The sequence below is a fragment of the Miscanthus floridulus genome, chromosome 4 (genome assembly GCF_019320115.1).
Source record: "Miscanthus floridulus cultivar M001 chromosome 4, ASM1932011v1, whole genome shotgun sequence".
Lineage (NCBI taxonomy): Eukaryota > Viridiplantae > Streptophyta > Magnoliopsida > Poales > Poaceae > Miscanthus > Miscanthus floridulus.
Window position 1 is genome coordinate 13,066,588 of NC_089583.1, and position 26,201 is coordinate 13,092,788.

The 26,201-nt window shown below is 42.4% G+C and overlaps 1 protein-coding gene across 1 annotated transcript; it reads left to right on the forward strand.

The window, feature by feature from the left end:
• Positions 1 to 11,898: 11,898 nt before the first annotated feature.
• LOC136550966 (uncharacterized) lies at positions 11,899 to 20,491 on the forward strand. Its single transcript, XM_066542549.1, has 9 exons — positions 11,899 to 12,238; positions 13,836 to 14,213; positions 14,325 to 14,581; positions 17,378 to 17,488; positions 17,574 to 17,637; positions 17,721 to 17,804; positions 19,114 to 19,154; positions 19,734 to 19,829; positions 20,069 to 20,491. Exons 2-9 carry the CDS (start codon positions 14,048 to 14,050, stop codon positions 20,339 to 20,341), a joined length of 1,092 nt encoding a protein of 363 aa, XP_066398646.1. The 5' UTR covers positions 11,899 to 12,238; positions 13,836 to 14,047; the 3' UTR covers positions 20,342 to 20,491.
• Positions 20,492 to 26,201: the final 5,710 nt, after the last annotated feature.

Below are 26,201 nucleotides of genomic sequence, written 5' to 3' on the forward strand. Positions count from 1 at the left end.
CGACGGGCCTCGCTTCGCTCCGACAGAAGTTAGCCTTTATCTTGTACATAACTGAATTTGGATCACAACTCAACAAAACTCCACCTTGAGACAAATTCCTTCTTGTAGCATAAAACGAACCTTCACCCTGAAACAACAAAGAAATACTTCTGGTGCTAAATAGCCTCTTGAGCTAAACAGTTATACCAACTAAGCTTGAGCAAAGCTCAAACTTAACAACAAGAACTGGCTTTGTCAACATATCAGCAGGATTATCATGTGTGCTTATCTTGCATACCTTTAGCTTACCTTGCGCGACAACAATGTGCTTCGTTCTCTTATGGAACATCCGATCTTTAGTGAGACATAACACTTTGACTATCACAAAAAAAATTAATGCAAGAATCATCTCCATAAATCTCAGCAAACAAACCTTTCAACCAAACTGATTCTTTACAAGCTTCAGCAACATCCATGTATTCTGCTTCAGTGGTAGACAGGGAAACAACGGGCTGCAATGTTGTCCTCCAACTCATAGCACAACCACCAATAGTGAATACATAACCTGTGAGAGATCTCCTCTTATCCAAATCGGCAACAAAATCTGAATCCACGTAGCCAGTGAGTCCCTTACCAGTCTTGCCAAACTTCAAATAAGCATTAGTTGTGCCATGAAGGTACCTGAAAATCCACTGAACAGCCTTCCAATGTTCTTTATCAGGATTAGCCATGTATCTACTAACCAAACTCATAGCATATGATAAATCAGGAAGAGAGCAAATCATGGCATACATCAAAGAACCAACCGCACTAGAATATGAAACTCTTGACATGTACCCAAAATCCTCATCCGTACTAGCATATTATAAAGCTGATAATTAAAAATGAGGAGCAATAGGAGTACTCACAGACTTTGCATCATGCATGTTGAAATGGCGACGGGCCTCGCTTCGCTCCGACAGAAGTTAGCCTTTATCTGGTATATAACTGAATTTGGATCATAACTCAACACAAAGAACTGAGCTAAGGGGGGGCTAGGTCCCCTGTTCAGGCCGCATTCGCCCTCGCCCGGGGGCTCTGGCGGGCTCGGTCAAGGCACAGGGAGTTCCCGACCTGAAAAGTTCCGGCCGAGCAAGTGCCCCCGTGGCTGCCCCAGTCTTGGTTCGGGTCAAGCACCCAACACCGAGGACAGGCCTCAAAATCTGCCAGACCTACGGACCACAGCACGGCATGGAAGACACCTGTAGTTGCTTCGTTCTTCTTTGCCACCAAGCACACCAGCAGCCCCTTCGTCCTCAAGGAAAGCAAACCTGTCTGCATCCTCTCATTCGAAGCAGCTGCTCCTAATTCCCCATCCCATCTGCCAAAGTACTGATGTACTCTGAATCTCCCAAATCAGAGCAAGCAGCACCCAGCGCCCCCACTAGACATCCTCCCCTTGATTTCCACGATGAAGCAAACAGAAACACACCATTGTTCTTGTTTGTATAACTTTCTCCAATCCAGTTCATTACATCCAATCAACCAAATCAGCATGGGGAAATCTATCTATATCTCACACACACGTACGTAGAGAGAGTCCGGGAGACTATACCTTGGTTGGATGGTGCTGGATGCAGAGGGTATCACGATGGGCCTGAGCAGAGCATGGAGGGAGGGGCCATCGATGGTGCAGGGGTGGACATGCAGAAATGGAAGCGCACCGAGGTCCGTACGCACCTCTACCATCGCCCGCTTTCACCTTGAAGCTAGTGATTCATGAGAGACCGTGTTGGCTCTATCTCCAATTCTCCACCCAAGTCGGCGGCGGCAAAATTTAAAATAAACTAAGGCACCAAAAGACGTGGAATGCAGCATGAGGGATCGGAGGAAGAAAGGAGAGCGGAGAAACCAAGGCGCATGAACCGGGAACCCGGGTCAAGCCGAGCCAACGCGTTAAAGAAAGCATCGACCCAGCGGCCAGCAAGTTTGCCAAGAACCCATCGTACGACACATCCAGCGATGCCAGCAAGCCACATATGTAGCATGCATCTGGCGGCATTCACCTGGGCGAAGAGCAGAGGAGCCGTGGAGGCGAGGGCGGTCTCCAGGCAGCGCGACTGGTACACAGCGCGTGAGGTCGTCGACCGGTGGAGGCCGCGGGGCGGCACGCAAATAATCTCAATACCTAGCTTCTCCCGGTTTTTTTTTTTTGCACTTTTTATGACTGTTTTCCAAATTATGGAAAATTATTTATTAGCCCATCATAGTATAAAGGAACAACTCAGCTCCTCATGGCCACGTGGAACGGCTCTGCCTGAGGCCAAAGCTTGTACGGTGCTTGTTAACTCGCCCTTCTCAAGCGAAGCTCGTGAGGGAGATGGTGGAACCGTGGAAGGTGGAGGCAGCCATGGCAATCTCGGCCAGGGGCCCTCCTCGAGGTGACAAAAGCAGCTCAAATCCATGGCGGCGACACAAGTCGCAGGCAATTGAGGGAAACAACCGCCACTGCACTAGGTGATCATCTCCTTCGCAAGGCATAGAACAAGGAAGGCCAAGAGGGAGAGGATAGGGGAGCTCGACAACTCCACTACTAGAAAAATGATTTTAGGGAACAACCTCTTTGATTAAGAGAGGGAGGCACACCAAGCGATCACCTCCGTCCGCAAATGATTAGGGGACCTTGAGGAAAATACCTATCTCCAAAAATCATTTATAGAGGCGGGCATTCCAAGGCGACCGCCTCTACAAATCATGATTAACAGAGGCGGCCGCCTTAGAACACCCGTCTCTAATCGATTTCAGAGACGGGCACCTTAACATGTCCATCTCTGAAAATGCTATAAACGGAGATGACCATTCTAAGCGTTCGTCTTCTAGAATCGATTTCTAGAGGAGGACATCTTAAGATACCTGTATGTATAAATAGTTGCTTCCACATAACTTTTCCATATAAAATAGGATGCAGACGAACTTTATATCAAAATTGTAGTTCTCGAGCGATCTAACACTTTGTAGTTGAAAAGTTTTTATATTTCAAACTATTTATAGTCCCAAAATATTTTTTTAAGTTCACGAATTTTGAAATTTAAAATTTTCAAACCAACTCAGAGTTGACATGGTTTATACTAAAGTTGTAGTTCTCAATACAATCTGCAACTTTATAGTTAAAATTTTTTCTATTTAAAGTCGTTTAAAGTACCAAATATGTATCGTAAGTTTATATATTTTGAAATTCAAATTTTAGAATTTCTAAACGACCTCGAATGTTCATATAGTCAATACCAAAGTTGTAGTGACCGACCTGATCCACATTTTTTCTGATAATAATTTTTTTAATTTAAAGTTATTTATGGGTGATGCTGTGACGATGGAACACTGAAGGCCCTTGAATACACAGAGCCTTTCATTGGACTCCTCACATCAGCTCCTAGAGGTGGTTAAGAAACTGTCTGAGGTGGTTGGGTGTAAAGTGTTGTTTTTCTTTCACGACCGTGCCTTGGCATGTTTTTCATTAAGCAAAAGCATAGTTTGTTACACCCTTAGCTGCTCACGGTAATCCCACGATTACCGACACCAGCGACCCAAACAGCACACGAGACTGTGATTTACAAAGATGCAATTTGCTACGTGCAAAGCATCAAGCTGCTGTCCTAGCTGCTCAGAGGACCGACAGAAGCGACCCGAACTGCCTGAAACCGGCCAGGCAGGTAAGTTTGTTGATTTGGTTGCAAGTGTTGCCCATTCAATCCCTACTAGTTAACTCCTTTCATTCGAACATGGATCCAACGCTTCTCATGTTCTAAATAGCTTGTTTGCATGCAGCACGGAGTTGAACCATCTCTGAAAATTTTTCTTACCAATCCTGACATCATATGCATAAAGTAAAGACTATAATTTGAATAGTTATCCTCGGTTTGGTTGTAGCGTGTCTAGTAGTTGTTCAAATGGAAACTTAATTTAGTGAATGAAAGCTCCATCTGACCTGCTTTAGGTAAATTAAAGAAAAATAAATTTGTCGTCCTTAGAGGCGTCAAGCGTGCATACATATTAAAATCGTCCTTCATCATATATAGATCTTCTCCAAGCAAGATGTAGTATAAAACCATTTGCTAACGTATATACATATAGATCAGAGCGCCTAACAAGCCCATATATATGGCATCGCGTGTTTTGGCGCGGGAATCCGGCCAGAACAGCTGTATATATGTTGGATTGTCACGGCTGCAAATGGGTTTAATTCATTCATGGAGCAGGTCGTTGTGGGCCCAAATTAAAACAAGAAAAAATCTACTCGAGCGAGCCGGCCATGTATATATTACTGTATTATTAAGCTAGGAGTATGTTATATGATTGACTGCTTGTATGTCTGTTAGCGTTAACCAGTATATGCATGGTGCACGAAAGCTTATAAAATTTACTAAGACGACTCTCGAGGCCTACGAACTACCCGGGATTTAATTTGTGGATGATAGATTAGTCTAGTCATCTTTGCTGTTCATAGAGAAAAGGGCTGCTACATATAAAATCAACAATTCGGTCGACCCTAGCTAAACTTCCTCGTCTAGCACCCATCGGTATATTGGGCAATATTCCCATATACGTTCTCTATCGGCTCCTCTCTCGCTCCAGCGCAACATTGCCTTCCGGAACCGGAGACCTTACCATGGGGCGTTCGTGTGAGAGATATACAGAGATCTGCCCTGATCATGGAGGTGGCAGCCCAGACCATCTTGAGGAATGATGGGCTGCTCCTGAGTGAGGAGTACCGTCTGCTCAGCGGCGTCGGAGGCGAAGTCGCCGAGGTGCGTGACGACAAGACCTCTCCTCCTCATGCAATCCGAGGCCGAGGACGGCGCCGTGGACTACTTCGTCCGGGAGTGGATGAAGCAGCTGTGCGAGCTCGCCTACGACGCGGCGCTACCGCCGCTACGTGGCTCCGCATCAAGTCCAGGCCTAGCGACGGCATGCACGCCCAGGCCATCGGATTTGGTCACCTGACAGCCTCGCCTGCGACATCAACGCCCTGGGCGCCCGCGCCATCACCATCGTCACCGAGCTCCACGCGAGGTACGGCATCAAGTCATCAACCGCGAGGCGCTTTGTCTGCCCAAGCGCGGGTATCGGTGGCTGATGGTGTCGCTGTCTCAGCCTCTCAAGCGATGGTGTCGCTGTCTGAGGCCTTCGAGGCCAGCGGGATATCAAGGTGTTGCTCAAGGGCGTGCTTCAGTAGATGGCCAAGGACAAAACGAACAATGAGAGAGGCATCAAGGGAAGAGGGGGACCTAAGTGGACATGATTTGAATGACACGGACCTGGCCGCAGAACTCAACAACTGTCTCAAGGACAAGAGGTATGTTTTTTTACACCAAACGTTTGGCCCTGTTTATTACTCCATCCGTCGAGCAATTCTAGCATAGTGTTATGTTTTATTATATCATGTTTGACCAATTATTATAGATACATAAATATTTATAACATCAAATAAATATCATTAGATAAAATATGAAATATATTTTCATAATAAATTAATTTAGAGTCATAAATATGAATATTATTCACTAAAAACTTGGTCAAACATAAACAACTTTTTTTTGGCACACAATCCATAGTTGCATGTTTTCCTGGACAGAGCGAGTATATTGAAAGCATATAAAGGATTTGCTGGGTTACAGGCTTAAAAAAACAAGCGTGGAAAACACCTACACCCAACTCATCCTGTATCATAAACGACTGAGCACTACTGCAGAATCAACATAACCATTGCTTCGTAATCCCTGTTCACCGCAGGCTTGAAATTAGTGGGAATAAACTTTATCACCGCTGGCTTGACGTACGATTTGGCGGTAACGACGTTTCTTCGCGAACATGTCTTTGTAACATATATTTCATTCAGATGGTGTAGAAATGATCAGCTTACAACAAATCCCAGTAATTCAAGGATTAGCAGCAACCAGAACACCCTCGAAAATTAGTTTTTTCGATAAGAAAAGCTTTATTAATTTCAAGATCATTACATTGAGATGATACAAAGACCTTAAAACACTCGAAAATTAGTTAACGGCAGGTGAGCTTAGTTTACAAACACACAGTCTGTAACGAGGAACCAGACGATGGCAGTGGAAGCAACCTACAAAGCAGCCAGAAGCCCATAAGACCCCAGAGATTAGCCTCATCAACGATAGCCTGGACGACTCCGACTTGCAACTTCGTTCCTGAAAGTTCTTGTGTTTCTCTCCTTCTAGAGTTGCCAGCCGATCGACCAGAAGAGACAACGAGCAAAGCCACGCCGTATCGTTTTTGGTATCCTCTTCCGTGAGCGCAGCTACCACGACAGAAAAGCCATCCGGTGAGGCGAGCAAGGAGTATAGCCCTAAGGCGCAAGCATCTGTCCCCAAATTCCATGACTGAAGGCGCAAGATAAGAGCATGTTGGATCCATTAGCACTAAAAATTAGCTAGCTAATAGCTAATAGCCGCAATAGATCTTGAAACCTTTTTCCCGTTAAAATACACAATAGATCGATATACCCTTTCATCGCTTTAGGGTCTTTACATGAGACTTTCAGTCTTATAGGTCCTACCCCAGGTATGGAGAAGACTTGTCCACCTCCACAATTTCTCCAACCAAATAAAGCCACTTCCTCCACAGCTTTCTCCTTTGTAGCCCAGTGAGGGAATCCGCAAACCTTCACCTAGACCTGAGTAAGACTATCAGAGCACCCTACCATGAAATCAGTTTTTTTTTTCCATGGACACCTTCATGTATGTTATCTTGAACTTTGGCAATGATTGTTTCAAAATGGAATAGCAATTCTTTTTATCATCAAAAGTGATTTATAGTTTGTAACGTAACTAGAGAAGGTAATGGTAACTTGGTAACAATTGCTAGTTAAAAAAAGGAGAGTCCAATCCAAGCCGGCATGTTAAAACAAATGAGAAACTATTGTCCACCTTTTTCTATCATTTCCCTCTGTCTAGAATGACATTCATATTTCAACCAAGGGAAAAAATCAACTTATACAAATTTTGACCAATAACTATTCAAATTATATACAAGTTTAGAACATGGAGCTTGTATCAATGGATTTGTATTCAAAGTGCCTCGGAGGTTCTATTGATTCAAATATATTTTGTTTGTCTTTTTCATGATTAAATATGCTTATCATTCTGGGACAGAGAGTATATATTATTATACTATTTGGCAAAGTAAAGTATTCAAATTAATTCTCAACGGCCAAGAAATTTACCGTGTTAATCATAAAAAATAAAATAAAAGTATCCCTCTCCATATCCAATAAATTAATCACTAATGCTATTACTCCAAAGAAATACCCATATACCAATTCTCTATTATCTATCCATGCTATTATAAAAGAAAATAATGTCAATTATCTTCATTACACCCTAATAATGTATTTAAGTTTGAAGTTGACTTACAAAATATTCATTGTTTTGCGATTCAAAATATATTTTGATGTCAAATAAAGTAAAAGAATAAAACCTAGTTCAGTACAAGAGATTAAAATTAGTTGAGTAGATAAAACCTAGTTCAGTACAAACATATTCATATGTTGAAAAAGTAGCTTATTGATGTTGACTAAGTGATCGAATCCCTGTCTTCTCCTTCAAGCATAATGAGAATTATAATTTAAATTCAAAATGATGTATAATAGGAAAATAACATAGCTCAACATAAGAGTGTCAAAATAAATGTTGAAAAATTAAAAGACAAAACTTGATATAAAGAATGATCAACCTATTCATATGTACAAAACTATAGGTGCCTCTAATGAAAAAAATAAAGTGATTTAACTTATTTTTCTCTTCCTCTAGAATGGTGTAGACGAGCTGTTAGTACAATCACTACCGGAGACCGGCTCTTTGCCGAGTGCCACGTGGTTTGCCGAGTGTTTTTTTCGGGCACTCGGCAAAGACGCCTTTGCCGAGTGTTTTTTTTTGACACTCGGCAAAGAGCTTCTTTGCCGAGTGTTTTTTTTGACACTCGGCAAAGAAAATTTCAAAGCACATTTTTGAAGCAGTAAATTAATTCAAATCAAAAAGTTTTCAACTACAAAGTTGTATAACTCATCAAGATGTACAATGTTTGTTTTGGTCTTTTCTTCATACGACTAAAGTGAAAATAAATTTGTTCACAAATCTAATATATCTCTCTCGTAGTTTATGAAACTACAAGAGAGATATATAAGATTTGTGAACAATGTTAGAACTGACCATGTCGGATGAACTAGATGACCAAACAACCAAAATAAACTTTGTAGATCTCTAAAAGTTATGAAACTTTATAATTGGCAACTTTTTGATCTGAAAACATTTTGTCATGCAAAACTGCGTTTGAATTTCAAAATTTTAAAATTCGAACTTTCCAAACGACCTTGGATGAAAAAACAACCAAAATAAACTCTGTAGGTCTCGAAAAGTTATGAAACATTGTAGTTGACAACTTTTTGATTTGAAAACATTTTGTCATGCAAAACTGTGTTTGAATTTCAAAATTTTAAAATTCAAATTTTGTGAACGACCTCGGATGGAAAAACTTCCTAAACTAAAAGTGTAGATCTCGAAAAGTTATGAAACATTGTAGTTGACAACTTTTTGATTTGAAAACATTTTGTCATGCAAAACTGTGTTTGAATTTCAAAATTTTAAAATTCAAATTTTGTAAACAATCTCGGATGGAAAAAACTTCCTAAACTAAAAGTGTAGATCTCGAAAAGTTATGAAACTTTGTAGTTTACAACTTTTTGATTTGAAAACATCTTGTCATGCAAAACTGTGTTTGAATTTGAAAATTTTAAAATTCAAATTTTGTAAACGACCTCGGATGGAAAAACTTCCTAAACTAAAAGTGTAGATCTCGAAAAGTTATGAAGCTTTGTAGTTTACAACTTTTTTATTTGAATTCGTTTAGGGCCTCAAACATGCAATTTACACTCGGTTTAGTATAATATATTGGGAACTAAAACGGAATCCAGACACAAGTGAGAGTGTGGTGTAGTGGTAGAGGAGTTACGTGCACAGCGGGAGGTCTCGGGTTCGAATCGCGTCGGCCGCGTAGCCATAAAATTCATGCGAAAAATGTCGGAGATGGGTGGGCGCCAGCCGGTGGGGGCCTCCATCGATAAAAAAAATTCTATTTTTTTGGGTAAAAATCCCATTTTTTTTGGGTTTTTTTCGGTTTCAACTTTGCCGAGTGCCCGATAAAAGACACTCGGCAAAGTTGGCTTTGCCGTCACTGTTTTTGGCAAGTGCTGTTCGTCGAGTGTTACACTCGGCGAACCTATTTGCCGAGTGTTTTATATATTTTGCCGAGTGTTTCGGACACTCGGCAAACTACAGGAGTCCGATAGTGAATGTCCACTATACATGAGCAACATATGACTGACTCAAGGCCTATTTGTTTTAGCTTTTTGCTGGCTTCTACTACCTAGAAGTTGAAAAAAAACATAGCTGGGGATCACGACTCTTTGAGGCAGGTGGGTTATCTTAAGGGCTTGACATGACTGTGGTGTGGATCTGAGTGGAAGAGATTGAGGGGTGGGGGTGCAGAGAGGAGAAGATGAGATTGAGAGGTAGGTGGTGGCAGTAAAGATGGCAATGGGTAAATCCCCATCGGGTATGGCCACCCCAGACCCATCCCCGCCATAAAATTTTGGTACCGCCAGAATACCCATACCCACCATAGGTGGGGAATTTTCCCCAGACCCATACCCGACGGGTCACCCGTACCCGTGAATAATTTATTCACACACATGAAAATCAACAATTCAACAACAACCACCACTAACCAGAGCACATAAAATTAGACAAATAATAGCATATCACCGTTCTTGCTCGAGTTGCTCCAGTCGCCGGCATGGCGTGGCGAGTTCCCGACGCTTCGATGCGATGCTAATACGCGAGACGAGGTCACGAGGGGCGGGCGGGCGGCGTAGTTTTTTTTTCGGCGGCGGCGGCGTTTTTTTTAGCGAGTGGTGATTGCGGTGCCAGGCTGCCAGCGCCGAGATGAGGTAACGACGCGCTTTACTCACGCGCCTATTTTTTCGGCGACGGGAGGCCATGCGTCGAGCCTCCCTTGAGCAGTCGAGGGCTCCAGCGGCCAAGTCGCCAGGCGGGACCGGTGGGTGAACCTAGGATTTTACATGGGCTGGTGGGCTTATTTAGTTTTGGGCCGGGTATTTTTCACCAATGGGTAAACGGGTACGGGGATTGCTGGAACATACCCATACCCGCGTACCCGATGGGTGAAGGATTTGGTCCATTTACGTACCCGTGGATAGTGTGTTTAGTCCATATTTAGACCCTAATGGAGTAAATACCCGTTGGGTATCGGGTCGCGGGTCCTCATTGCCATCTTTAGGTGGCGGTTGGGAGAGGTAAACACTACTACAGAAAGAATTTTTGCTAGGGACAGTTGGAAATTTGAGCCGTCTCTACAAATCGTTTTTCAAAAATCATAAATCAGGCCCAAAAAAAGTTAATTTGGGGATGCCCCCACTAGGAAGCCACATGCACACCGTCACAAGTCACGCAATTGTTTGCGCAACTTAAGGGCTCGTGGGTAGCTGACCTGGCCATTACACCCCAAAGTCACGTCACTAAAGGGCACAAACATTCCCCTCCACTTCACCTGATTTTGAAATTTATATTTAGGACCCTAAACGAATTCAAATGAAAAAAAATTTAACTACAAAGTTGTAGATATCATCAAGTACTACAGCTTTGGTTTTTGTCATTTCTCTAAATTCGTTTTGAAAAGTTATGATTTTACTGTGCTACACCTATTTTTAGAGGTGTCTCAAACCTAGAGCTGCCTCTAAAGGTAGGGGAATTTGTAGATGCGGCTAAAAATACCAGCTGCCTCTACAAAATGCTTTTCTAGAGGCAACTTGCTTCAAGAACTAGTTTTAGATATGGTTTTAAATTGAGACGCCTCTTCTATTGAAAAAAAAACAGATGTATGTACAAATGCTTTTTTTATCATCAAATGCTTTTTTGTAGTAGTGAGGCACTGTGGGTTATGATTTTGGACGGACTTTATATGGAAGCCTTAATTCCTAATGAAGGGGGCTATATAGGGGATCCATCTTCAAAAATAGTTTTAGACCCCTTGGAACGCACAAATTTTATCGAAATTATACAGGAATTTCACAGGAACAGTTCATTTTTATAGGAAAAACACAGAAAACAGGAAAAAATCCTACAATCTAAAGAGGGCCTTAGGGTAGGCACTGCCGCATCTATAGATAGGGTAATTTACATAGACAACCTTCTTAAAAGACCCATCTTGAAAAATTCCCTGTTTTCAGAGGTGATTAGACATTGAAGCCTTGATGATTTTATAGAGACGTTGAAAAACAATTCGTTCTAAAAGTCAGCTATAGATATGGTAATTTACATAGGCAACCTTCTTAAAAAAACATCTTCAAAAATTCGATTTTCAGAGGTGAATGGACATTGGAGCTTTGATGATTTATGGAGGCGGTGAAAAAACAATTCGTCCTAAAAGTAAAATCTGTTGTCTCCTGAAATTGTTTATGTGCTCCTTTGGTACACAGGAATTTTACAGAAATTGTATCAGAATTTTTTTGAAAACCAGTTTATCGATCTTTCACACGAAAAATACAAAAACATGAAAAATTCCCCATATAGCAGCTCTGACGTAGCGCATACTGAGGTGCTGCCCAGGTCCCAGGATGGGGAAAAAAAATTCGGTGGATCCGGTATCTACTGCATGTACATGCATACAGGACCCGATTCCTGCCACGTCGATGTTCAAAAAAATCTGACGCGGCGCGTGATGGCTCGCACAAGTTCTCTCCCACGATGCGTGATGTCTTGCAGGCCCGCACAGCTCACTCGGCTCGCAGACAACAAGCAGCGGTCGTTGGATATCTTTAGGCGTCCACGTGGCAGGAATCGGAAGCACGGCCGTCAGAACCAACGTGCTGCTTTTGACCGGTACAAAAAGTTTTGGATATGATTAATTCCAAGCTTTTGTGGAAAGTGTTATCATCTGTGCGTAAGCAATGTATCTCTGAACACCCTATAACACATTGCTTACGCCTATTGCTTGTTGACAAATGGAGCAAAAGAATGACTTTGCTGTATTTCTGTTTTACTGTATTTTTATTTACTTATAGCCGGCTTGTGTGTCAGCTGCCGATGCTAACATCAATACTACTTTTTAATAAGCACACTTCCGGATTCTTCTCGGTTACGTTAAACAAGCTACCAATGCGCGAAGAGTATACTGAAATGTAAGCCCTCTAGATATCTCAGCCCCATGTGTCGCTTTTATCTCAGTTATAGTGGAAACTTTATTTTATTCCTTTATTATTATTATTATATTTCTTCTGGTTTTACCATCTGTACTGTGTTATATTGCCATGTTCGCTTCTCTTATAATCCGTCTTTTTCAGTTTGTTTTTTTTAGCCGGAACAATATTTTTCTCTCATAACAAATCAGCCGGAAACAGTGTTTCGGCTTGTTTTTTTCAGCGAAGCGAACAGGGCCATTCTTAGTTTCTTGTTGGAAAAAAAGGCGAAGCTTGTTGCTTAACATAATCTTGGGCAGTTCAGGACGAAAGTGCTGATATAGCTTTTTTTTATTAGGATTACATCGCGTTTAAAAAACATACTTTGTAAGTCCCACATGAATGCATGACATGGAAATAGGAGGCTCAGCTATTTTTATCCTTGTGTTTATCTTAGATCGAGACATTTTTCCTTTATGACATAATTAGAAGGCACGTATATGGCGCAAATAAAAACTATACATATAGACAGAAGCTAAATAATAAAAACTAAGAGAAAATTATTACTCGTAAGGCTATGGGTATTTCAGGCTTGACCTGAACCTATTTGTTTTCAGCATATATGTGTGGAACTGTGTAATACTGACATCACCATATTAATTACTTTATGTTTTAAATTATAAGTTGCTTTGACTTTTATAGCATATTAAATTTCTGGGTATGTAGACATAACGTAAGTTTAGATACATAGCAAGTTCAATGTACCACAAATATTAAAGCAACTTATTATAATCTGGAACGGATGGAGTAGTACTACTGACTGATGGTTGCCCTGTTCGCTTGGCTGATAAGCCATGGCTGAAAGTACTATTGGCTGATTTATTGTGAGAGAAAAATATTGTTCGTATACTGAAAAAGTACAGCTTATAAGCAAAGTCAACAGGGCGGTAGATCCAAAAGAAAAAAAACCATTGGCGTGCGTGTTATTCTCTAAAAGATTTTATGGACCATCTGCACAAGCCTAATAAATAGCTAGCATATATACGTGCTTGTACTCTCTCGGTTCTTATCTACATGTCGTATTAGATTCGTCCTAAGTCAAATATTTGTATTTTTTACCATCAATTTTTAAAAAATTGTATAGATTCGTGACATAAGATTTATGAATATGAAAAATACTTTCATAATATATATAATTCATAGGTCTTAAAGCTTTAAGACTTTTTTTAAATAGATGATCAAAAATAGTAATATTTGATTTAGGACAAAACTAATGTTACGTGACTGTAGAAAGGAACGGAGGAATGAAGAACATAGAACATAACCATGTAAACGTGTATTTCTAGTATAACACAAGTTTGTGAAAAATGGTTTGTTTAGCATAGCTTTATAGGGCCTGTTTGGATTCATATGGTTAATTGTTATTCAGTTAATTTTTAGTTCTAGCCTATTTAAATAGAGATCTAATAGGCAGACTAATTTTTTTAGCAAAGCTCCTACTAGTTGTTAGCCAGTTAACTAGCCAACTTTAGTTAATTTACCCAAATTTTTAGCGCTAACTAGTAACTAGCCCTATCTGATCAAACACACCCTTCTCTAGGTCACCGATGCGTCTTTCTTCCTCTCTTCCCGAGGGCTGAGGGGGCGTGGTCGGTCCAGTGGCCATGTACGTCATCATCACCCCGATTCCTTGGGTTGCGGCTCGATCAATCAAAACCAATCGTCTCGACTCTCCGTGAAGGGCACGCTCTCTAGTCTCTACCCAGAGGAAGTGAATTAATCCAGCAGCTCGTCGGAGCTAGAGCAGCGACCATGGTGCTAATCCGAGATGCCATAATGATCTTCGCCACCATGGACAGCTACCTCCGTGGCCCAGATGCGCATAAACGAAGCTCTGTGCTTGAGAGCTTCCCTCAGAGCTTCGAGTTCATACCATGGCGCCGAGTCTACAAGCAAGTGGCGGTAGCAGAAAGCGCCAGTAAGAACTATGAAGCGTCTAGGTCTAGGCGATCATACTCATCTGATTCTTCTCATTCGAGCTTTAATTACTCATTCTATATATATAGCTTATGATTTGTTGCTTCATCAGCAGCTCACCCTACCATGGACATGGAGCACTGGGAGGCCAGCGATCTGTCCTTCGGCGGAGTGGGATCCCTTTGGTGCTTTACAGAGCTCCAGCGCAGCGGCGAAAATGTCAGCCGGAAGACAGAGGACGGACAGACCTGGATGAGCAAGAGCGGGCGGGCTCCCAAGAATGGCTTCCCCGATCAGATTCGGGTGGACAAGCTGGTCATCACAAGAAAGGACTTTCATATGATTGAACTCACGTTGAACCAGGAAAAGGTATATATGCACTGTATATATAATTATATTATATTGACGTTTTCATCACTACATGTATACTGCTGCCTTAATTATCTAGCTAGACTAGGATGGTATATTGATCCCTACACCGATGTTCTACGTTCGATCTTCCTTTGGTTTAATCATCGATTTTTGTCTTATTTTTAATTAGAATTATTTCGCTAAGGTGGTATTTACAGATTATTTCTTAAACCTGTTCTATCACACCGTCAACATGAGCTCTCCGCAGCCCTTCGGGGGATCCGTCTCTGGCGCGGCTCCCCCACCGCCGCCAGGCGCAGCCGCCGCCGAGCCCGAATCGCGGCGGGTGGAGGACGAGTCGCTAGTTCTCGTCGAGGATGTCTCGGATGACGAGGATGCCTCGGCGCCCAGTTCCCCACAGCTGCCTGATCCGGCGTAGGGGCTTGACATCTTCCTCGTGCACCCCTCCGCGCCCAGCCCGTCGTCCTCTCTGTCACCCCCCCCCCCCCCCCCTCGCCTCCCCCTTCCACCCTGGGGGCGGATCGATGGGGCGTTCCAAGGCTCGTCGTTGCGCGGATGAGGACCTTAACGACTCTGACGCAGAGAGGTCGCCGGTCACCTCCCCAACCTCCTACCTTGACGCAGTCCGCCAGGGGTCGCATCTCCAGACGTCGCCTTTCCTGGAGCGTGCCAAGCCGCGCCTCACTCGCGGCAACGCTGCTGCTGAGCGGGGCAAGCGCCCCTGGCTGAGAGGGCCTGACCAGCCAACGTCACAGGAGGTGCGCACAACAATGTTGCTAGTGCTGGCATTGTGCGCGGGCGGCGCAACCGCAGGACTCGCCGGCCACGGCCGTGCCCCCAGCTGGTGCACAGCCTACCTGCTCGGCCTGTGGATGGCCATGTCCCCACCCGACAACGCCTCGGACGTCGCGGAGGGGACTCCGCCCGCCAGCGCATCTCCGCTCCGGACGCCGACGGCTGGCGTGAGGTCTTGTCGCAGGGGTCGTTAAGCGGTGCCGGAGGGGCACGCCCCGCCCACACTGCATCGGCGAACCAGCGGCCCCCTACCCGCTATCCGGCGGATCTACGCGGGAAGTGCTTCAACTGTCTCTCCACCGCGCATAGGGTGGCAACCTACAAGCTACCTCCACGCTGCCTCCGATGCAAGGGGTTTCGACACCTCGCGCGGGACTATAAGCAGAGGCGGAAGGTGCCTCCTTCCGGCTTCGGCACAGTTGGTGCCCCAGAAGGCCGGCAACGACGCCCTGTCCGGGAGCGTATCTTGGGCAACCGGCCGCGTACTTAGGGCGACACGTCGAGTGCGGCTGGGGCTATGTCGGGTGCAGCTGCTGCTGTGCCAGGTGCGACCACGCTCGGCAGCGGTGGGCGCAGACGGCGGATGCATCGGAGACGTCGACGCCGACTAAAGGGGGGCGACACCGCTGCGGCAACGAGTGTCGCCACCGACAGTCACGGGCGGTCGACAGGGGCCGCCCAAACGGCATCAGACTTCACCTCGGTCGCTGCTGGAACTGAGGCAAGGCACGGTGGGTTGACCAACGCGATGGGCATGGTTGAACCCGACCCATTGATGCTCACGTTGTACCCGGGCGCCAAGCAGGATCACGACATCTCGGAGGACCCGATGGTTGAGGAGTTCATAGCCTCGCTCGTCGGCAGTTAGATCGTCGCGTGGCCTTCCCTTGAGCAACTCCCATCAACTTCGGCGACCCCACAGCTTTCGGATGAGGCACCGGCGGTGGCGGGCCCTCAGCTGGAGGATGCGGTAGCCTCCTGTCCTGCGGACACCACCCCCACGCCCCATTCAGTGGGCAGTGGACTTGCCGAAGAAACACGCGGTCGACCTCACGGTGGATGCCCCTTCCAGTCCACCACCAGGGGTTACCCACCAGGCTGTGGACAACGACGACTCCGCCAAACGACGCCTCGACAGCTTCATCAACAATGTCACGTGTAAGAGGGACTCTCTGCTGATACGCGAGCCTCCCAAACAGCCTCCTGCTAAGCCGGTACTGCCGTGGCGAAGCTAGCGGTTGGCGGCTCAGAGCCTCTCCCGAGTGCCAGCTTCCAAGCGAGGTGAGATACTGATCATGCAGCGTATGAGCTACACCAAGGATCCATTTGCGCCATCCACTTCAAAGTTAGAGGCCTTTGACATGCTCTTCGACGGCAACCTAACTGCGTCCGAAGCTGAAGCGCTGGACGAGCTCTTCCCGGCTGTTGGAAAGGCACCGTCCAGGCAGCCGCGAAGACGCAAGGCCACCTAGGCCACAAAGCTGCGTCGATATTGGTTGTTTTCCTTTTATGTAATATCGAAACATGAGGTCTTTCGCTAGGATGGTCTAGCTTTGGCTGTGTTAGGTCGACCTCCTTCGGCGCTCGATAGAAGTGCGTTGTTTGTTTCTTTAAACTCTTCTCCTTAATACAATGATACGCAAATCTTTTGCTTCGAGGAAAAAAACTATTTAGTCTGAACAGTTAATTTGTCAGTTACTTTTGTACTTTAGGATTTTATTAACTTTGTTCCACAGTGTATTAGTCCAACAGTTAATTATATATCTCACATGTTCCTAGTTGGTTCTGTTCCAGATTTTAAATAGAATTTCAACTCGAAACTAAATTTATTCAATTCCTACAATGACTTATAGTATATATATAATAACCTATGTTCTCAGTTGCTATATGAATTTTAATTTAGCCTTTAATTACTTCCATTCTAAGAGTATTCACATCCAATTACATACTTTATATATACACAACTTTATTTATCTCCAATCCTCCATTTGTGAACAGCCTATTATCGCTCTTTGTAAAATCTGGAGGAAGGGTAACTCAGCAGCAGCATCTCCGCAAACTCCAAAACCCAGCGTCTTCAGTCCTGGAGCATCAACATCGTCTCTGCGGGTATTGATAAACATATAACACCACAATGCCCTTCTCTTTCAGCTGATACAATAAAGACTCTAACCACTACTTGGATGGAATGAAGGTGTTTGAAGATCATTTTCTTGTTCATGACCAACCAACGGAGATGCAAATTGACCAATTTCAAGGTGTTTTCATTTGCATGCATGCATATGCAAAATCAGACATGCATGGTACTTATGATGTATTAACTTCCATTACCTCGTTACAGGACAAATGGAAGCTATAGCTCCACAACAATACATGCCAGATGATCACGAATTACCAATTATTGGCGGCAGCAATATAGTGACCGGTCAGTATTAACTTCTTTTTTCAATCACTCTTCAAGACATGCATTGCACGTGCATGTGTTATTTCTATGTCAATAGACGACACAACTATTTAATCTATGCACACAAAACAATAGTCATGCGACAGTGTGAATATAATAGCATACAAGTGTTTGTGGTTGTGTGAATATATATAATAGCATACAGTAAACCAATTACGTGTGAATATGCTGTCCATATACAAGGTTTAATCTGTGTTATTAGAAGGATAATAAACATTGGCCATTCCATTGTGTTATCTATATAGAAGTTCTATATATCATGGGCGAAAGGTGTGCTAAACCCTGGTGGTGAGTTAACAAATAAATAACTATTTATGGAATATGATTTATGTAGTACTCCCTTGATTTTTAAATGTGTCATATGACTAATTAGTTTGTCCTTAACATTGTATATTCAAAAATAGCGGGAGTACTAGTTAAGCATGGTATATTGTAATGAAGCCTAGTATCATATGTTCCACAGTTTTTTTTATTCATATCAGCCTCCTTCAATTCAACTAAATAGTAGCATCTAGTAATAAATGCAGTGCACAGATTAGTTATTGTGCGTAAACAAGAAGAATGGCACCTTGTTTAGATGCCATCCAAATTCCAAGTTTTTTCACTCTCTCCATCACATCAATTTTTAGCCGCTTGCATGGAGTATTAAATGTAGGTAAAAAAAATAACTACTTACACAGTTTAGTTGGAAATCACGAGATGAATCTTTTGAGCCTAGTTGGTCCACGATTGGACAATATTTACCAAATAAGACGAAAGTGGTACTATTTATCGGATTCATTTTTTTTGCAATCTAAACGAGGCCTGGGTTTGGACAATTCTCTATCTTTCCAGCGTAATCTTGTTACAACATAATATCATTCTATATATTGATTTTTCCACGATTCACGTACTCAAGTTAACTCATACTCCTATTACACAGTAAATTAAGAAATATAGGCATACGATGTTCGTGAAGTTAGCACATACAATAAAACAAGTGCCAGAACGTATAGTGGTATGTTTGTAATCAAAAGAAAAAGCAAAATATTGAAACTTTAAACTAAAACTGATGTATGATATATGTGTTAGTAAATTCAGCTTACAGAGTACAAGGGACCTGCAATTAATAGTGTATGTATTAATGCACCATGATGTGTGTAATTTTGAATGTTGACACGTGCCAACAAAATAACTACACACACACACACACATGGTCACCACATGCATTATTAGACTTATTAATATTATTAGTCCACAAGGGATTCAAAACTAATTTGGAATCTTCCAGGTTGCATTACTAGTTCCAGTGACGCTGATTCTACCTATCAGGTGAGTAGAGTTTTCACCAAATGATTATACTGTAGTATAGTGCATATATGATAGTGTGCATATACACCTATAATTCTCTCTCAGCTCTCTTCGCAACTCTCACCGATGGTACACAATTAATTAGCTTCTTTAATTTTAATTTATACAAGATTCCAACGATTACATATATAGATTTGGTAAGTTATGTTGGAAAATAAATTGATTAATTGAAACCTCTTTTATACACCTTCCCTTTATTTGGTTTTCAAAATATATATACGATGTGCAAGCTAGCTAGCTAACCATTTCAAATCTTGTGCATAAGCGACATATATATATAAGTTTTTGCGATTGCATGACCATATGTAGGGGAACTTGAAGTTTGGTCTATACTATTAGCATGAATACAAGATTGTCGTACATGACATTTGTATTAGTCAAAAACTCTATGGTACTAAAAATAACAAGACTTTTAGCTGGAATGTAGTAGTATATAGTGGAACAGTAATTAATAAATTTAATAGATAAGTGAGAAAGTCTTTTACCCATTGGAGAACTGGGTAGCTTATATATTCTCTCTTTTCCCAAACATTAATTCAGGAGGAAGTTTCATTCTTATATAGAATGAAGGAATCATTCAAACAAGTTGCCATTCACAGAAAAGAAGAGGCGCGTTGGATTGCTTCAGCAGTACAGGTCAGTTATGCAGTAGGTGATCAATACTATCTAGATAGGGTAATTGAAGAACACATCAGGCTACAAACACCTTATTAAGATGTAACCAAAATAAATAAGATTATTGCTAATATAATATATCACGTCCTTTGATAGATTTCTCACTATAGATCGAAGGAAATATGTATGTATGTATATATATAAATATATTAGACAAGGAATAAGCACTAACATCATATACATTCCGCTTCTATGGTCAGAATGCAGCATCAACCCTGAAAAACACACTCAAATTGCTAGGGATCAATGCAGAGCCAGAAAACACATGGCCATGTACATCGAACACCCCAGTAATGGAGCCAGCAGTTAGCAGTGCAGCCAACCATGCAGGGCTAGCTCCAGAAATGATGGCACAAGGTGAATTTCCGGAACAGCCATACTCCATGGAAGAAATGATGGCACAGGGTGAATTTCAGTCAAACTCCACGTTGGAAGACAGCTATTTCGTTGTTGGGAATTGGGATGAATTTTGACGGAGAAATCGGGGCTAACAATGATCCATATGAAGCCATGTAGCAAACTGTTCTCTTCTCATGACAAACTTGTCTCCATCTTGGGTTGTTGAGTACCTTATTTACAGAGCTAGTATATATCAACCATATTCAGAATATATCTATCGAACCCTCTTGAAATGAACAGTCATTTTAATAGTATTATAGAACTTTGAGGTTGATTTTTGTGGCTAATCTATTACTAAATTCGTTCCAAATTATAGTTCATTTGGCTTTTTTATTCCAAGTTTGACCACTCGTCTTATTTGAAAATTTGTGCTAAATATCACTTCTTTTGCTGTGGCTTGCTTTATTAACAGAAGTTCTTCAAGGATGACTTAAATTTGACTATGTTTGTACAAATTTTTTGAATAAGACGAGCAGTCAAACTTGAGATAAAAAAAGTCAAACGAATTATAATTTGGAACAGAGGGATATATAGTTTCCATATGACCAATATGTATACGTAACAAAAGATTTGTGCAACCTAAAATATTGTCGATTATTATTGCTTCATAGTCGCTGGATGCAATGATGCTTGGTATATTCTTACTTTGAGATGACTTTATACAATTTGTTTTTTTCTTTTCTCGAAAAGGAATCCGCATACTAACACATGAACCAATTGCATGAATGAGCGACTTTGTTACAGTTTCTCAGGGCGAAGTTGATTGAGAAGATAATAAAATGCAAATGCGGTATGTATTTTTAGCTTTTATATGAGATCACCCAAAGAAGCCAGGCCAACTCTCATTTTGATGATGTACTGAGTGGAACTTTTAATGTAGCCTTTTATATAAAGCTATCTTTACAAATTATATTGTTGACCACCAGAACATCCGTTTTTTATTTAAAATCTATTTACCTGATCCATTTGGATCCTTTCATGTTTAGGGCCAATTATGACTTGATTGTGTGGTATGTTTGTGCGTCCCTTGCGCATGAGGCTTGATGGATAGGACAAATCCTATATTCTTACGAGGTTTTGATTGACTTCTCTTAATTAGAAAGGCTTCGAGGCTTGGCTTAAGGATTTGAAAGGATCTGGAAAGGGATAGAGGAAGGGTGTGAACAGGCCTATAAAAACTTAAACTCGATGCAACGGACTGGCAGATTGCGGAGGTTCCTGAAATTCCTGCTCCACTTCTGCGTGATCTAGCTAAAAATTACTATAGCTCCAATTGACAAACAGTAAATTAAACTTAGACCAAGCTAGTGAAGCACCAAGCTTCCTGGATGAGTTTCATTTTTCACTAATGCCCTATAGTTAGAACCTCGCAACAAGATAGATTTGGTAGAAACCCAAGAAAACAATTAGACAACAAGTAACATCACAAAATCCACAGCAACAAGGGGCAAACTACTTTTTGATGGGATGTGTCACGACCGGTCGTGACAAGCTTTGTCATCATCATCATGAGCATCATCTCCAATTTAAATTTATTTTGAAACTTGCATATGTTCAAAACTATAGTTTTATGTGCTCTATCATGTTCCCTCATACTCAGGCTAGGCACTTTTTAACTGTAAACCCCGAACCGAACCAAAATGTCGGTTTTTAGTTTTTGGTTTCGGCTTTGATTTTTATGTCTCAGAATTTCGGTGCTTGATTTCGGCTTCGGTTTGAGGAGGTAGAAAACCGAGCGACCGCAGAACCCAAGACAAGTTACGAACAAATACCAGGCAGCCCACGTCCCCGTCCCCCAATGCCCCAAACTAGATCCCACCTAGCCTGTTGGCTACCTCGGCTCCGCATCCCCATCCCTGCCCCTGCCCTGGCCCCTCAGTCCTCACGACTGTTTGCTACATCGCGTGCGCGGCTCCCCAATCCCTAACCCTAGCTGTAGGGTGTGGCGGCGGTGCGAGGAGCCATGCATGCGCAGCAGCGGGCAGCGGCAGCGCGTGGCTGCAGCGCGAGGCGGGAGGCGGCGGCGCGTGACTGCTGCACGAGCGGCGGCGCAAGCAGGCCACACCAACAGCGGTAGTGCGCGAGCAGCGGTGGCAACACAAGCAGGCTGCGATGGCAGCGCGCAGCTGCGCACGCAGGGTCACCAAGGCCGAGCGGAGCGCCTGTTCTTCTCTCGTGGAACATATTTGTGTTTTCTCGGTTTAAACCGAAACTGAATCTATTGGTTTTCAATTTTGAGATAGTTTTTTTTTTTGACAAACCGAACTTTTCAGAAAGCGAAAAATCGAACTGAAGTGTCGGTTAAAACCTAATGCCCAGTCCAATCTCTGGACGACAGTCCAGTGAAGCGTGGCGACAGATATTTAGGTACAGAGGAAGTAGAGTACTTGTACTGATTAATCAAAACACATTCGCTTTGGTCCCTCCTAGGCCTCCGGTCCCTTCTCTTTTTCTTTTCCTTCTTTATACTCTCTTTTCCTGGTAATTGTTTGACACCTCAGTAGTAGTTTGGGGGCACTGGTCGCCGTGCTGGACTGGCAAAAGTCTAGCTCTAGTGATAATGAACGTCACCCATAGTTGACGTACTTGTAGACGAACCGTAGTACTACTCGATCTGGTAGTAGGCTAGCTTAAATGTGAAAGGTCATGATTGTCTAAGGTGGACAAATTATCCAGGGAGGACAGACCGCCGATATACGCAGTATCTCAAGAACAACTCCAAGAAATTCTCTATATCTTTCATAAATGTTAGGAATATAGATTTTGATAAAAAATTACTCTCCAACAGTTTCTCTAAATGGTTATCCAAATATAGCCAACTTCTATTCTGGATTTTTAGCTAGCCAAAAATAAAAGATGAGAATGTCTCTTTAGAGTACGCATGAGATATAGAAAAATTATTGGAGAGTCAAAAGATATAGAAAATAATTTTTATGCAAATAACTCTCTCTAAATCATGATTTATGTAGCGAGATTTAGAAAGACCGTCGGAGATGCTCTTAGGTTTCTTTTCATCTCATAAGCAACTCAAATCCCAATAATGGGTCTTATTGGCTTTTCCAGCGCCTGTTCGCTTCGCTGAAAAGTTAGGCTAAAAAGTATTGTTCGCTGATTTGTTGTGAGAGAAAAATATTGTACCATGGCTGATAAGCCAGGCTGATAAGTTTAAGCGAACAGGACCAGGCAAAGTAAGACAAAATGATTTATAATTTAAACAAAGGGAGTAGCTATTATAATTACATTAGCTTTATCAATTCTTCTCAGATAGTACATGACTCCAGCCCGGCATTCTATGAGCAAGCTACTACCGGTGTTATTGTTTAGCTTATCAAATTATTTTTCCATTCATACGTGGATCGTCGAAAACATAGTCCATATGACGTCCGTTTTTCTATAGACTGCTGCTAGAGTCCGAGATGGACTCGAACTTGACATGGATTGTACCTCCAACTTAGCTTGGACGCCACCCTTGTTGGCCTCCTAAAAGGAGGTGGCCAAGAGGAAGAAGTCCAAGGCTTCCTTAGTGTGTTCTTCATCTCCTTTAGGCATGTCTAAACTTGGGCCAAGGTCCGAAGGTGAATTTTTTTGGCAAGGTACCAAAGGTGAATAACAAGCCCACGATGACATCGTAGTACCCGGCAGAAATAGCAACATGATGATTTGAAGACCTTGCCAATGTGATATTGATGTGGGAATAGATCCATTTGTAAGATTATCAAACAAGCTTTGTAGCAAAGTGCTCATTGATCTTATTGCACTCGGGGTGGATGAGTAATCGCCTTCCCAACGAAGAGCTTTCGGGCTGCCGACACTAGTAGAGAAATGACTTTTGATCCACTTCGAAATTTGGCTTTAGTCCTGGTATTTTTCGCATCCGGGACTAGAGAAACCTTTAGTCCCGGTTGGTAGCTCCAACTGGGACTAAAGGTCCCTGCCCAACGGCTACCGAGGCGTGTTAGAGGCACGTTAGTGCGAGAATCTTTAGTCCTGGTTTGAGACATGAACCCGGACTAAAAGTGTGACTTTTAGTCCCGGTTTGAGACACGAACCTGGACTAAAGGTACCTTTAGTCCCGGTTTATGTCTCAAACCCAGACTAAAGGTGTCTCCAAACTGAATTTAAAAGGAAAGTGTATCTTATTTAAGTTAGATGTGTGGTGGTAGGTGAGATGGTAACACGTGCAAGAGCTGAAGTGGGAGGTTGTAGGTTCGAATCTCCACAGCTGCAACTTTTTTTCACCCAATAAACACCTCTACTCCCGGTTGGAGGCACCGGGACTAAAAATCAAGACCTTTAGTCCTGATTGCATAGTCCCGGTTCCAAAACCGGGATTAAAGGGGTTGAGAACCGGGACTAAAGCTTGTTTCTGTACTAGTGCGACGAATTGAAAGTTGGCCTTCGATGAACTTACAATCCAAGATCGGTCTTGTGCATGTTATATCCATGTCTCATCTATTGTAGAGGCCATAGGAAATGTCTTTCCAAAGTCAACTTCATCATCATCATTGTTCCTAAGCACATTGAAAACAACAATATTAGATAGCAACATATTCTTATTTATGCCGTTGTGCAAAGATAGAAATGAGCTCACCTTATCTTGAACTTTCGTAGGCATATATCTATCGGTGTCATGTCCTCATCAGTTAAGATAAAATATGCTCCACTTCCTTGACAAAATGCTAAATATTTAAAAAATGATAAAGAAAGACTCATGGGAATTAGGAACTTTTTTTGCTAGCATTCCGAATTCATGCTAAAAGTGTTCTACATTAAAAATAAAAAAGTTCGGCCTGCACAAGGCTAGTGTTCCACAGTGAAAAAAATGATGTACGGCGACACACTGAATAAGTGGTAAATGCTGTGCAAAACAATCACAAAACCCTAGGGAACTCACTTGAAATTAGAGCATGAGGGGACACTTGGAATAGTAGTAATGAAGAGAAACATAAAATGAGTAAAATATAAAATAAAATTTTAAAACAGGGAGACAAAAATAAACAGAAAAAAAAAAGAAAAAGGATAATTCAAGAGCCATGGTGGTCCACATGAAACACTCGACGTGGTACAAATGTGGGTTCGGCCCAAACACTCTCCAGCCTTCGGGCCAAAATGGGCTGAATTGGTATTGATTTTCAAGGGTGGCTTGTTTTTCCGTCATGCAGCAGTTTTTCCCTCGTGTCAGCTGTTCTGCACGGCAGCTCAAACCCGTTACAATTTAAGCAGACCAAAAACTCCAAAGCAATGTTCTAAACCAAGGACTTGAGGCATATCTTCACAAGTAACCGTGGTATTTTAAAACCCAATTACTGATAGCTTCCAAAACAATCACATTTTTGAAAATTTGATTTAAGCGTCCTAAAGACCGGAGGGTGTCAAAGGAGCCTGCGCAGTTTGGCCGCCTGACCCGATAATAAATCACTTTCACTTAAGATTTTAGAGATAGCCCTTGAAACAAGTGCTAGTGACAAGAGATACAGAAGAGCAATAAGAAACAACACTTGTTAGTCTTCGAAGATGCTATTAGGGATTGTATTTGCGTGCGTCGTTTATAGGGGGGGGTGTACTTGTGTTGTACTATGTATAACGTAAAAAAACACAAAGGTGAGCTTAAACTTAAAGAGTAGCGCAACCAATTACACAAAAATAGTTAAAAAAATGCACAAAATTACCAAACAAAGTGTAATGCAATTAAAACCAAGTTTTATTAAGCTACTCTTCGTCTGAAGCTCCCCTAAATCTCACTCCTCTCCATCTAAGTCTAAACGTCAGAGGTTTGAGAAGGTGGAGAAGCCGGCGTGTCGACTCTGGGGTGATGATGAACGTAGAGGCATCTAACTGTCCTATTCTGAGCTGATTTGTTCAAGTGCATTGTCGATAGGAGTGTCGGCCTTCTCCTGATTGGCTGGCTGTGTGGTGACTTTGGTGGACTCGCCA

Excerpts from the sequence above, each read along its gene's own strand:
- LOC136550966 (XM_066542549.1), top strand. The coding sequence starts at position 14,048 with ATGGTGCTAATCCGAGATGCCATAATGATCTTCGCCACCATGGACAGC. Across the intron at positions 14,582-17,377 it reads TCACGTTGAACCAGGAAAAG|CCTATTATCGCTCTTTGTAA; the intron begins GTATATATGCAC and ends ATTTGTGAACAG. Across the intron at positions 19,155-19,733 it reads ACGCTGATTCTACCTATCAG|GAGGAAGTTTCATTCTTATA; the intron begins GTGAGTAGAGTT and ends ACATTAATTCAG.